The 14,971-nt window shown below is 39.8% G+C and overlaps 1 protein-coding gene across 2 annotated transcripts in view; it reads right to left on the bottom strand.

Moving 5' to 3' along the window:
- Positions 1–14,497, bottom strand: part of SEC63 (SEC63 protein translocation regulator) — a 42,907-nt gene extending 28,410 nt beyond the window's left edge. The window contains exons 1-3 of one of the 2 annotated variants that reach the window (XM_026726648.2): positions 14,349–14,497; positions 5,643–5,742; positions 4,315–4,429 (exon numbers count right to left, since the gene is read on the bottom strand). In XM_026726648.2, the coding sequence (XP_026582433.1) occupies positions 4,315–4,429; positions 5,643–5,742; positions 14,349–14,472 (339 nt within the window). In that variant the 5' untranslated portion in view covers positions 14,473–14,497. Of the gene's footprint in view, positions 1–4,314; positions 4,430–5,642; positions 5,743–13,925; positions 14,134–14,348 lie in introns of those variants that run through there. The other variant, XM_087913452.1, reaches the window with a different exon arrangement.
- Positions 14,498–14,971: the final 474 nt, after the last annotated feature.

The raw sequence follows: 14,971 nt of genomic DNA, 5'->3' as shown, positions 1-14,971 counted from the left end.
GCAGGAACCACTGGAGGGCTTGGGAGTGGAGCCGAGCCCATGCGATGATGCCAGTACAGGAAACCATCTCCCCCAGAAGTTTGGACAGCAGCGACAGGGGGACAATTTGATGTTGCTGGGTCTGGCTGATGATCTCTGCAAGGCTCTTTCCACGAGCTGGGGACAGGAAAACCTGGCACGACATGGTATCAATGACTGCTCCCAAGTGTTGCAATTTGGTTGTAGGAGAGAGCTGGCTCTTTTTGGTGTTGATGGAAAATCCGTGGTTCTGAAGACATGACAGGGTAATTTGCAGATCCCGATGGGTCGCAAGGATGGAAGAGCAAAGAATCAAAATGTCGTCCAAGTATCATTGGATCCTCACTGGAATAGAACGCAAAGATGCCACCAATGCTGCCAGAACCTTTGTGAAGACCCTTGGAGCCGATGAGAGGCTGAAGGGAAGTGCTCGATACTGGTAATGGTTATTCTGATAACAGAAACCGAGAAACTGGCAATGATGATGCCAAATTGGGAGGTGGAGGTAAGCCTCAGTGAGATCAATGGAAGAGAGGTCGCCCTCATGAACGCTCTCTAAAATAGAATGCAGAGTCTGCATTTTAAATCACCTGCATTTTACAAATTGGTTGAGAAATTTTAGATCAAGGATGGCTCGCCAACCCCCCGAGGCTTTGGGAACGATGAAAAGGCAAGAGTAAAGCCCACGTCCCCGTTGAGATGGGGGAACAGGTTGAATAGCCCTGATTTCAAGAAGGTGCTGAATGGCCTGATTCATGGGGGCTTGCCTGCAAATGTCCCGAGACACAGGACAGATCAAAAAAAATTTGGGGTGGGGTGGGGTTAGGAAGTCCAATTGTAAACCTGACCTAATAGTGCTGAGCACCCAGGCGTCCGTCGTTGACTCCTCCCATTTGGAGGAAAAGAAGGCTAGGCGACCTCCGATGGGTGGGGAGAACGAGGGATTACTTAGAGCGACGGAAGGAACGACCTCCTCCCGCCCGAAAGGGCCGTTTACCAGTAGAAGGTTGTTGCCTGCCAGATGTTTCCACCCATTGGTCTTGGCATTGGGAGTATGGCCTGTGAGAGCGGGGGAAGCGAGATGAAGGAGGGCGATAAGGAGCAGGGCAATAGTAGGCTTTCTTCCCAGAGGAAGAGAGAATTTTACCTTTATCTCTGGTTTCGATGAGATAAGGTTCCAGAGCATCGCCAAAAAGCTTATCCCCTGCAAATGGAACTGAAGCCAGCTTCCATTTTCGGCGTGACTCCGCCTGCCAATTTTAGAGCCATAAAAGTCTTCTTGCTGCTACAGAAGATGCCATGGCCTTGGATGCAAATTTGGTAGAATTGAGAGTGGCATCCGCAGTGAATTCCACCGCTGCAATAATCCTATTAAGGTCTTGGTGAGACAGAAGGTCAGAAGCAGGCAATCTATTCTGGAGTTGGCACAGCCACCATATGGATGCCCCAGTGAAGAAGGATGCTGCTGTTGAAGCCTGAACAGCCCAAGCAGCAGCCTGGTGATTGCACTTGAGGGTCTGTTCAGAACGTTTATCATCCGGTTTCAGGATATCTTCTGGCTCCGTGGGAGTGCCAGAAGATGAGAATGAGGCCAGAACAGCAATGTCAACAGAAGGCACTGCCAGGGCATTGTCCAGAGCTGTGCTGACATTGTAGAAACACTTATCTAGAGAAGATGGGTGAGGACCTGCCGAAGGAGAAGTGCACTGTTCCTTGACCATGTCCAGGAACAAAATGGGAGAAGGCAGAACCTCTGCATGCACTACAGGCTTGGAGAAGAGCGAATCCCCTTGGCTAGAGAGATTTCCTTGTGGCTCGGGAGCCACCTTCTCTGGTGACAGCTTGGCAGTGATCAAGGCCTTGCTGAGTAATGGTCTGAAGAGAGTAGGTTTGAAGACCAATGCAGGGGATGTCTGCTCTGGGTGAGAATCCTCTTCCTCTGAAAGATTTTGGTCAAAAATCTCACTCTCTTCACACTCTGAATGAGAAGAGTAACTGTGTTCAGATGATGAAGGCCTTCCTTCCTCATCAACCTCCTCCCATTCTGGTAGAGAAGAATGGACCCTGAGGACCTGAGGCCTGTGTAAATCAGGATGAGGAGGCAAGGAACTTCTAGATTGAGAAGGGAGAAGGGCCTGAACCCTTTCCAGAGGTCAAAGAGTTTGCTTGAAGCCTTCAGCCAATCCCTGCCTAATGGCTGATGAGACTACATCTTGGATATCCCTTGGTCTATGCTCAAAGGTAGAGGCAGAAGGCCCGCTGTTGTGGGAGTGAAAGTGGCTTCAGGCCTAGATTGAGGAGAGGTTTGAGGCCTGGAGGGAGGGGGAGGAGCACAGGGCACAGACGCCTGTTGGAAATAAGGTCCAGATCTGCTTAAATCCTGAGGATCTGACTGTACAGCAAGAGCCTCAGGAGACCAGGATGGAGGATGGAAAGGCTCATAGATAACTTCTCCTCCCATGGGAGGGCTTGGTTGGGGCCCACGAGTATCACCTGAAACATGCTGTAGTTACACTCCCTTCTGTTGAATAGTTCTGTTGAACTGCCTCTCTAGAGCTGCATGTCTGCACTTCTCTGCCCTCAATTCAGCCTGAGTAGCCTTCTTAGGGGCTAGAGCCTTAGCTTTGATTTTAGCAGCCACCTCCCTCTGGACTGATTGGGTGCGTTGCCTATGTCTTTTTCTCCTATTGGGCTTAAGAGACTGTTCCACTGGGGGCCGGGGGGAGCTCTGCCTGAGCCTTATCTTGCTCCATTTGTAAAATAAAGGCTCTTGCGTTGGAAAGAAGCTGTTTAGAAATTTTTCTATTCAGCCCCTTAGGGTATAAATGGCCCCTGGGCTTACAAAATGGCCATTCACCTCGTGGTGGAAGGCTTGAATCCAAGATGGCCACTGGCTACAGGAAAACAGGCTCCAAGATTGAAGAATCGCTCCTTAGGCTATACAGAGCCCTGAGCGAAGTCAGCAAGGGAAAAACACAGCAACCAGCTACACGATCAGCTGGCTGGAGCTCTTATCAGTTTGCTGACTGTGTTTACGATCGCTCCAAACTGCAGGCGTGGGGAAGGTTTGTAGACGCTGCCCAGCTTGCCTGCACAGAGCTCTATGACACTGCTCCCAACATTGCAGGACTCTCCTGAAAGAGCAGCTGCCCAGATCCCTGGGAGCTGCTTGAAGAGAGGAAAAAAGTACTGAAGATTGCTGGTGATTGCTATCTAACAGAACACTTTCAGAGACACAGCGACCGACTGAAAGGAGCTGAGTCAAAAGCTGGGGTCTCTCCTGGGGGCTGGCTTTTATATCTTAGTACAGACTCAGCTATGACGTCATAGGAAAGAGTCAACCCATCCTGGGCTCTCGATGCAGCATGGAGGAGAATATATACAAGTTTGCATTCCACTACTAAATAATTTTGGTGATCAGCATATTAAATTATATAACCATTATAAAACTATAACTAGTTCTTTTCCTTCTATTTGCAGACAGGATATTTATCTAGATGATGTCTCTAATTACAGAAGAGGATGTGATGAAGTAACCCTAATGCTTTTATATTGTTGTGCTTTTGTTGTTTGCTAACTTCCCTTTTTTCTTCCTATTGTCCCAACTTTTTTATTAACTTGGAATGTCCCCCAATTTCTTGTTAACATGGAAGAAGAATAAAAGGTTTACTTCCTCCTAATATTAACTGGAAGTGCAAAAAAAGTCCTCACATGGACAGACAGGTACAATTGAATGCCACTTGTAATTTCAGAGACGTGCATCACTGCTTCATAGGAGGATATTTTTTAACAAAAACTTTTAAAATACATTTAATTTGTAAAGCACTGTCTTTAGGCCTGAATAGCATTTCTATGTTTTAATACCAAATAGCATTGTTTAGTAAATATGTTGTTTGCTGTGCATCCTTATTTACATTATTTTATGAAATAGTACCAGATATTCATTGTAGTTTCAAACAACTTTGTCAAAAGTTCAAAATGTGACTAACTCAAAAATGAAATACATAAAATGCAATATATTGTTCACATCTACTCTTACCTCCCATGAATTTTCAAATTAAAAAAAAAATAAACATTTCTCTGCCGGCTGAATGCTGCCTGTTGTCATGAGACGAACACGACTGTCAGAACAGATTTCCCTCCCTCCCTTTTCCATATGTCCCTAATCCGTCTTTTGAAGAAGGTTTGCGAGTGAAGAATAGACATATAGACTTAGAATGCGATATTCCATTGAGGGCCCTGGTGAAATATTTAGTGTCAAATTTAGTTTAAATACTGAAAAAGGGTGCTACTTACTGGGTCTAACTGTAGTATTTCATATGGATTGTATTCTTGATATTCTCGGTCTGTTTTGGACACTTTGTAAGCAAGAAACAAAAACAGTGCCCAGCCAGCAAGCAACACAGCTTTTCTGTAAAATTGGAAGTGAAAGAGAGAGCAATTTTAAATAGTTGAAATTTTTGGAAAGAAATCCCATGCAACCAAAATATCCAGGTACATTTAAAGAAGAATTAACATCACAGAAAACAATAACCAATATAATTTCTATCCATCTCTCAAAACCAAAGGAATTATACAAGTGTCTCTACTGGTTTCTGCCAATATTCTACAGCCCCATCCAGTATTTATAATGGGCATTCAGCTTAATTGATTATTTTTAAATAATACAACCATATAGGTAGTGCTAAGCTGAACTCCAAGATTTCTGTTCCCAAGCAAAGGTAATTGTTAAAAGAGTTCCACCTCATTTTATCACTAGAGTTGTTAAATGAATCATTCAGTTTTTACGTGAATCTGGCTTCTCCCACTGATTTTGCTTGTCAGGAGGTTATAAATGATGATCACATGACCCTGGGATGCCAGTTGCCAAGCGCCCTAATTTTGAGCACGTGACTATGGGGATGCTGCAACAGTTGTAAGTGTGAAAAACAGTCATAACCCTTTTTTTCAATTCTGTTGTAACTCTGAATGGTCACTAAATTAAAGTTTGTAAGTCAAGGCTACCTGTATACCCAACAATTCTCCCTAAGGTAAGCTGCTTGGTGGGTTGGCTTTTTGTTGTTGTTCGGTGAAGTTTCCCACTTCCCACTGAGGAATCTTCAGCCGATAAAGAATTCTAGGATTTCCACAATGTATTTTTTTTTTAACGTTGATTTACTTTTATTGGAGAATGTGACTTTTGGGGGCTGTTTCTAACTTCCAATATTATGTGGTGTAATTCCGGGTTGTGTCAGATCTGGAATTACAACAGACTTTGCCAATTTCATGTTTTCCTAAATAAAAGAAATTGTTTTGGAAGATGTACTTTGCTCTTTTCTTTTTAAATGGATTTCATACTGCATCACAGACACATCTTTCTTTTTTCCTCAAAGCAGGAAGAACTGCAAATCCCCAAACACTGCATTTTGGATGCTCAATAGATTCTTTTATGACCTGAAATTCAATCCATGACTTGGGAATCATTTTCAGTTTCTTTACAATTAAAACTTCATCAACATCTCCTAGGAGTTCCTAGTAAAATGCTGATCTTATCTCTTTACTAAATATTTCATAATGTTAAAACAATCTGCTTTTATTAAAATTCTAAAAATAACCCCGTAAAATAGAAATCCTATTATACTTACTTTATTGTAGGAATTATATTCTGCTGGGGCTTTAACAATCGCAATCGATACCACAGGCATCTTCCATAAACTTTTCTTAAATTCTTTAAACGAATTTGCTCTGCAGAAGATAATTTTAGTATTTAATAAAAATAACATATCTTACACATCAGACTTTCTTCAAATCTTAAAGGAAAAACTTCGCAAAACTACCTGTAGAGGCAAGTATTTCATGTTTCCCTCCAGCATCATTTACCTTCTGTTATACAAATGGACAGAATATGATCCATCTGTTCTCTGAACTAGCTTCCCAAACCTCCTTTTTTACTTTTCAGAACTCAGCAACATAATACAAGGTAAAAATCCCATCTATGTATTAACCAGGCACAATCTAACTTAGCTTTAAAACCCAGATAAGGTTAGGCAGGGATGCACCTGCTAACACAAATATTTTAAGAGCTACAAAAAAAGACTATACAGATGTGGTGTTGGCTTGGTAGTAGTTAAGGAAAAAACATTGGACAACATATACCTTCCACTCAGTACAGGTAGTCCTCAACTTATAACAGCTCATTAGTGACTGTTCTGCAACAACAGCATTGAAAAAAGTGACTTATGACCGTTTTTCGCACTTACACCCGTTATAGCATCCCTGGGGTCACATGATCAAAACTCAGATGCTTAGCAACTGGTTCATATTTATGACGGTTGCAGTGACCTGGGGTCATGTGATCAGCTTTTGTGACCTTCTGACAAGCAAAGTCAATGGGGAAGACAGATTCACTTAACGACCATGTCACTGACTTAACAGAAGCAATGATTCACTAACGACTGTGGTAAGAAAAGTCATAAAATGGGACAAAACTCACTTAACAAACATTTCACTTAGCAACATACATTTTGGGCTCAATTGTGGTCATTAACTTGAGGACTACCTGTATTGATTGCATGGTAACACTGGCAATTAACACTGTTAGAATTTAGTCGGTTAATATGATTTTATACTTCTGTTCAGGTAAGGGACTTAGTAGACTTATCTCCATGAACGGAAAAGTGATTTTTAGCAATTCCCCCTCCATATAGACTGTACTCCAGATCCAACAGTTGGAGGATCATTCAGAACTCCATGTAAGATGCAAGGCATCTGTAAAAACTACAATTCCCCTTTGTTTGTTAGTGAATTGATTAGATCAAAACTCTAATCAATGTCCTACAATGTAATCTATTCACAGAAAAGCACTGCAAGATCTATAATTTATAGATCTCCGAAGTTTAACATGTTTAACAGTTAACAGAATTTTTGCTCCTAAGAAGACGGTTTAGAAAGAGAGATGAACTCACCAGGATCCCTAGCTTCTGCAACACCATTATGGTTTATCCAATAGAATAGAATATGGCTTCTACATTCAAATTTACAAGCCAGAATTTATACTTTTTTCCAAAAAGCCAACCCAAACCAGCAAATACTACATGCAAGTCAAATACTCTGCCAACTAAATTATGCTGCCAACAAGCTATTCTTTTCATAGTAGAAATAAAAGCAACCTAGATTTTATTCAGTCTCCGTAAGATTGGTGAAATATGTTCTTTTATAAAATTAATTTTCAGAGTTTTTAAAGCAAAAGGGAATAAGAAACAAATGGGAATTACTTCTGAATATGCAGCAGAGTTTTATTTTTTTTACTGGGGCCAAACTTATTTTGTTAAGAATTTTTAACAATTCATACTCTAGCATGAAGTAAGAACTTACAAATATCAGGGAAAAAGCAAGCAGTCCTCTACTGAAATTTAGACCGTTATTGTGGTATTGTACCACTTAATCTTGCATCATCTCAATTTGTAACAATCCCACAGCTTTTAGTGAACCTTATTCATAGATAAGCACACACAGAACTGTGCATTAAGTTTCTTTCTTACAGTGCAATTTATAATAAATTACATTGTAGTAATAAATTGCTTTATAATAAAAAATATGGAGAATTTTTATTTTATGCTCAATAGTTTTCTGTTTTCCCATGTTAGTTTTACTGAATACAACTCCATCAACACTGAAATCTTTATACTTAAAATTGTTTCTAACAGATGTTTTCTAAAAGTGTTATTAACACAATCTTCTGAAATCTGAACAAAGGTGTTTAAAGCACACAAAAAAATACCAGGGTAGCTGACTAGAATAAGTATGGCTTAGTTGCTATTGTATACATAATAAAATTATTTCTAAGTTTAAAAAGTCACAGAATAGTGCTTTTAATTTCCAACTCAATGGTATTAATTCCACTAATACATAGGTGCCACTTTAATCTTAGTGGTTGTCTCACAATGAAAAATGAAATGAAAATTTGGTTACAAAACATATTAATATGCAATTAACTGATTTGGCAGGTGTCATGTTACCAATCCCTGCAATGAAGAATGAAGCAAGAGATCTTATTGCATCTTATCTCTTTCCCCATCAGGGTTTTCTGTAAACGTAAGGACCCCCTTAATAGAACTGTTTCTACACACTGCATTTTAATTGCCTAAAACATTTATAATAGCAGCCACATGTACAGAACACCATGGTTATTAAATACAGGTTCAAGAAGATCAGAAACTAGTTTCTACTTATAACTGAAAAATTATACCCAAATTTAAATTGGGTTAGCTTCAATCATGCTTTGCTGAAACAAACATATTCAGAAACGTGATTTGTGAAAGTGGCTTGTTATTATACGACATTAAGATAACTGGTTACTTGGGGTCCATCAGGTTACAAAGAACCAGAAATAACTGAACATATAACCAGTGTATAAGTGAGATTAACTCCTTTAACACATCCTTCTTTAAAATACATAGTGTTTAGTTTTTCAAATGCTAAAAAGCTGGCACTGTAGTCTGAATTGTCTTTGTCATTCAGCTAAGAGAAATATCAATTTATCTTCAGTGTAATAATTACTCTTCTGAGGTAGATATCTTTTTTTTCTCCACACCTGATTTCACAGATATACAATAAAATGTCTCTTTGCAGGAAGCTGGGTTTATTTAGCTAGTGTCATCTAGGCTTGGAAGTTAAATAGAGTCTGCCTTAGAAGTCCTGTTGCCAGATCTGTTCCCAAGATGGGGAAATGAAATACACACGCACATAATAGAGGAATACAATGGCATATTATATTCCCTTCTTGTTATCAAGAAGTCTATAGGAGTGCAATCTTGATTTCTGTTGAAATCATCAGAAAGTTGAAACTCAAAGGAAATTTTACTTTACAATAAAATACTATATACTATATTTTTCAAAGGTTGAACTCCAAAATTAAAGAACGTGCCAAATAGATTCCATATAAAAGCAGAAAGCTACTTTGTTTTAACTTCTACAATCATTTAAACAGGAAGGCAGAACATGGACTACTTCGATTGTAACAAACTCTGATTCAGTATTAACAAATGTTCCTGGATTTTGCGAATGCACATTTCTTCTTTCATATATGAGGCGAAATGTTCTTGTGAAGAAGAGCAGAAATTAAATCAAATTAAAGGAAATACGACTTATTGTAAGGATTAAGAATAAGAATCTACTATATTTCTAATGTGTTTTAAACAACTATGGTTAATTTATGTCAGAATATTCCAAGTATGGACATGAGGTCTAAAGAGATATAGCCTTCTTTAAGTAATGATCAGATGGTTATTTCTGAATTAGGCTAATAAAAATTTGTTTAAATACTGAAGTATAAATATGGAACATATAGCATCTGCATTTGTAATATACATCTCCATCCAAATTCAATCTCAATTGTCTGATAACATCTGTTTTCAAAGAATATACAAAATATACAGAAATACAAATTCTGATTTGGTTGACCATTAATAGATAGCTACAACAAGGCACCATCTGTTTAATCTGAGACACTCTTGCCACTTCCACTACCCATCCTAAGATAAAGTCAGCTTTCAGCAAGATAGCAGGCATAATCATTCTTGAAAGGAGCTATTTGGATTTGTACATACATAAATTTACAGTAGGTAAACTAGGCATAGTTTTGTACAATTTTTTTCTATTTTACCTATTGCAGACAGATCTAATTATGACCATGTGTGTCTTAACTGAATTAAAGTTAAACTGCTGAAATTCACTTTGTCCAGTGCAACTCAATGTTTGAAAAGTGCAATTTTCAAACAATCTTATTTATGAAGCATGCAACTGTACTGCTTCACCATTTGCACTGACTCTTTTTTCTTCTTCTTTTATTCAAAGATGTCCAATTCTCAGAAACTGCCTGGACAAATTTCTGTAGTTTTCTTGGCAAGGTTTTCCACAAGTGGTTTGCCATTGCGTCCTTCCTAGGGCTGAAAGAAAATGATTGGCCCAGTTACCCAGCTTGCTTTCTGCCTATGATAGGACTAGAATTCATAGTCTCCGAGTTTCTAACCTAATGCTTTTTGACCACTACACCAAAGTGGCTCCACACTGACTCCACTATATTTCTAAACCTTTCAAGGTGCTTATCTATATACAACTAAAATTCTCATTCCCAGAATCTTTAGCTAGGCGAAATCGGGCATCATAGGGCAACAATTGTTAAAACCAAGGTACCTTAACTGGGCTAACTTATAGAATGCATTTCAAATTCAGGGCTCTTGCAGAACTAAAACCTAACAAATTTTATAAATCATTTTATGACATAAAAATTATAAAACAGTTGATGACATAATACAAAATGTCTTAACATATTTCCTGTGCTAATGTTTGATTGGGCTATATACAGTTTGACACGGGCTATTTTCAAGGCAGATACATCTCTGAATGTATCGCAACTTTTCCAGTGAAGGCAATACATTAGAAATCGTATCACTGTTAAAGGCACACAAGAATCTTGTGAGCAAATACTCCTGAAAGAATGACCCAATGGGTCATGGGTCACCTAGCTATCTTCAAAAGATTCAGCAGCTTGGAGCCAGGTTTGTTAGATAACTTCTGATAATACTGCATATGCTTGATTACGTAGTTGATTTGTTATGTTCAGCTCATTATATAATTGTTCAAAAATTACATAGTAACCAACTTTTCACAGCAAATTAAGGGGTGGTATCTACATGCAAAAATAAGGATAAGGTATCGAAATAGATGTGGCCTATGTATCCAAAACAACAAATCCTGTTCAGACCCAGGATCAACATTTTTAAATGGATTTAATTTTTAAACCCAAAAATAATTTTATATAAAAATTGTTGCAATTTTGTCAACAGTAGTACTATTTAAAACACTGTAAAAACAGATAAACAGTACTGAGAGCTATACTACTAGCATCAAATGCAGTGTTAAAAGATAAGGTTATAATTCAGACAATATTTGGAAATAAGATCATTTTTTAATATTATTGGCGTTGATATTATTAAAAAGCTGGATCTGACAAAAATGTTTTCAATGTATAACTACTTCATATTACCTCAAGGCAATAATCACAAACTTTATACAAGAAAAACATGTTTTTCCTACATATTATGGGAGAAAAAATTCTACAAAATAATTTTCATCTATTAGGAAATAAAATAATTTTATAAAATCATCTTATACGTGATCTAGAAATACTAAATTCTTTATTCCCAAATATCCGTTCTACTTTTATACTAAGACAAAATCACAAACATAAAATATATGATAGTTATTAAATCCATTTATTCCCAAGAATTTACAGAATTATCTTGCAATGCGAGGTATAAGTAACTGCACATTACAAACACTGACAACTGCTTGTGTTTCTTTTCATTATGACAGAAAGTAAGGAAAAATATCAAAATAATGCATCTTATTTATAATATACTCAAAAACAAATTATATGGTCAGTTAAACATTGGGGTGCCATGGCAGGGACAAGACTTTTAGATTCCAATACATATCACAGATGCTTTTCTGTACGTACAAAAGCTATACTGGAAGAAAGCTTGATATCAAAATGCTATTCTATAAAAATCATTGGAAAACAAATCAGTTGTCTAGATTACTATGACTACAACCTTATGCTTTCAAGTAGTGGTTATTAAATTAATATTTTGGCCCTTAACTCTGTAATACTTAAAATCAATAATAGGAAGTTTTCCTTTTCAACATAAAATCTGGTAATTCCCCTTCAAACCAAAAATATACAGTGTTTCCTGGACAGTTTATAATCTTGACATTGATGCCTGCTTTCCATTGTCAATACACAGCCATCAACCCAAGTCAGAATTACTTTTGCACTTCGTTGGGAAAAGTTTGCATATATCTGTTCAATGCATATACATTCATGTTCTTTTTCATTCATATGCACTTTTATTTTCTGTAACAAGTAGTAATGCATGGCTTTCCAGATGTCAAACTTTTTGCAAGGTACCGGCTAAGGAAATTTGTTATATTTCTGAATCAAAACCATAAAACAAGATAATATGTCCAACCCAGACTGAAACCCAGCAGGATGATAAATTATGACATGTGGAAGGCCTTGTATTCAGGTATGAAAAATCAAGGGCATAGGTACAGGACTGGGGATACTTGATGATGGTAATTTGTGTGAAAATGGTCTAAGGGAAACTACCAGCTGAAAACTAGCAAGCATTGTATTAGATTATGTCCAGTTTATGGCATTCGACACTAGTCAGAGGGCACTCAGATTACAGTTTTCCTTTCTTTGCATGATAAAGCTGGAGAAAATTCAGGAGAGAGCTATCAAGGTGCTAAAGGGTCTGGAAATGAAGCTCTCCAAGGAACTAGACATGCTGAGTTGGCCAAAGAGATTAAAGGGAATCATAATGATCTACAAATACCTAAAAGGAGGTCATGTGCGAATGGGATGCGCCTGTTCTGTGTTGTGATGGAAAACACAGCAAGGGCCAATGGACTGAAATGAAGAGATGATTCTGGCTAAATGTTAGAAAGAACTACAAGGTAGCAAGAGATGTTAAGCAGAGAAACAGTCTCAGGTTCCATGGGGAGAGGATTCAACTACAGACTAAGACTCCCCTGTTGGGATTTCTGCAGTCAAGAGGAAGTACAAGTAGTCCACGACTTTTGACCCCAACTGTACCCAAAATATATGTTGCTAAGTGAGAAATTTGTTAAGTGAGCTTTGCCCAATTTTACAACTTTTCTTGCCACATTTATTATGTGAGTCACTGCAATTGTTACACGAATAAAACAACTTATGTGAATCTGGCTTCCCCATTGACATTGCTTGTCGGAAGGTCGGAAAAGTGGGAATCACACAACTCCAGAACACCACAACTGGTCACACATGTGAGTCAGTTGTCAAGCACCCAAATGTAAATCACAATGACCATGGGGACACTGCAAAAGGCCACGAGTGAGAAAATATGGTCATGAGTCACTTTTTTTAACCCCGCAGTATAACTTCGAATGTTTGCTAAATAAACTGTTGCAAGTTCATAAGGGGCATGCATAAGCACACCAATGTTCCTACCATCCCCATCTTAATGCTCTCTTTTATTCGTATCTATTTCATGTATTAATAATCAGGGATATATATATACATACATATACACACACACACACTCATATATACATACATACATATATATATATATATATATGTATATATAAGAAAACATATATACACATATACATACATATATACACACACACACATATATACATACATACATACCAAGACTCCCAACCAATCAAGGTGAAGAAAAAACCATTCTGACACAGCAATAGGCTGCCCCAAATTTAAATCTGAAACCACTGTAAAAGTCTGACTCACAGACGAACACAATACAGAAGCCTGATGATGGCAGATGAGATTCTGCCGAAACGTTGCTACAACTTTAAAAGCACAACTACAATGACGTGGAAAAATACCCGAACAAAGCTGAATGCCATGCATGCATGCATACATACATACATACATATATGGCATTCAGCTTTGTTCGGGTATTTTCCCACATCATTGTAGTTGTGCTTTTAAAGTTGTAGCAACGTTTCGGCAGAACTACAACTTTAAAAGCACAACTACAATGATGTGGGAAAATACCCGAACAAAGCCGAATGCCATACATACATACATACATACATACATACACACACACACACACACACACACACACACACAAACACTATACAGAAGCCTGATGATGGCAGATGAGATTCTGCCAAAACGTTGCTACAACTTTAAAAGCACAACTATAATAATGTGGGAAAATGCCAGAACAAAGCTGAATACCATACACATAAGTACCCTGGAAAACTTAAGAAAACACACACACACACATATATGTATTATTAAATGCATGCTTGACAAAACAAATAAATAAAAATAAAAAGTCGAGGACTACCTTTACATTGTGGGATTCCTCTCAGGTATGGGTCCTGCTCTTTCCCTCCCCCAATAGTTACTTAGCATGAGAACCAGGGGCTGAATTAACCATGGCTCCACCAAGAACCAACTGCCTCCACGGCACGAAGAGTAGGAGATAAACCTGCAAGGTGTTACTCCAAGCCGAGCCCGAACTCCTCGACTAACCTGAGATTTCCCACCTGCTCGGAAGGGGCAGGAGAAGCAGCACCGGGGAAGGGGGAGCGGAGGAAGCGAAGGGCCACGGGCCCTTCAATGCTCGGCGGGGAAGAGAGCAGGGGGGAAGGGGACCCCCCACCCCGCGTCCCTTTCTCGAGGCCAGGCTAGAGGCAAGTTCGAGGCGCCGGGCCTGCCAGCACCACCCCCGAAGGGAAACGCCGGGCGGGATACAGGAGGTACTCACCGGCGTGCTGGTCCCGCGGCCACAGGTAGTAGGTGGCGGGGATAACGATGAGGGCTACGAAGCTGGTGAGGAAGTAGAAGAAAGTGTTGCCGCTGTCATCGTACTGGAACTGCTGCCCGGCCATGGCTGCCCGCACGCCCCGCCCCCCCGCTCGGCTTGCGTGCTCGCTCTTTCAAGCAGCCCCAGCGGCGGCCTCTTGCAAGGAGGATCCCGCGAGAATGAGGGAGGGAGGAGGAGCGGGAAGAGCAAGCAGCCTTCGCTGGCTGGCTCGCTCGCCCAGCCGCCCGCCCGCCCGCCCCGCCGGCCGCTCTCGGCACCAGTTCACGCTTTGCTCCCCCGCCCCGCCCCCTGCCCCGCTTCGCTCCGGCAAAGCCGACACTCCTCACAAGGAAGGCGACGTGTCACTGCGCAAGCGCCATCGCAACCATTGTGACGTCGCAGTGGCGAGGGGCGCTTCCGGGTCCTAGGCCGGCTCCGAGTGGGATTGGCTGAGCCGACGGGTCCTCTCTTCGCCCGATTGGCTGGGGGAGGGTCCGGCGGGAGAGTTCGAAAGAACGCCGAAACAGGTGTGATCGTTTTCAGGTGACATCATAATAGTGGGTGGGAGAAGGTGTGGGTTTTTT

This window comes from Pseudonaja textilis, chromosome 1 (assembly GCF_049901715.1).
Source record: "Pseudonaja textilis isolate UNSWEBS1 chromosome 1, rPseTex1.2, whole genome shotgun sequence".
Lineage (NCBI taxonomy): Eukaryota > Metazoa > Chordata > Lepidosauria > Squamata > Elapidae > Pseudonaja > Pseudonaja textilis.
This window is presented reverse-complemented; position numbering and strand designations above follow the sequence as displayed.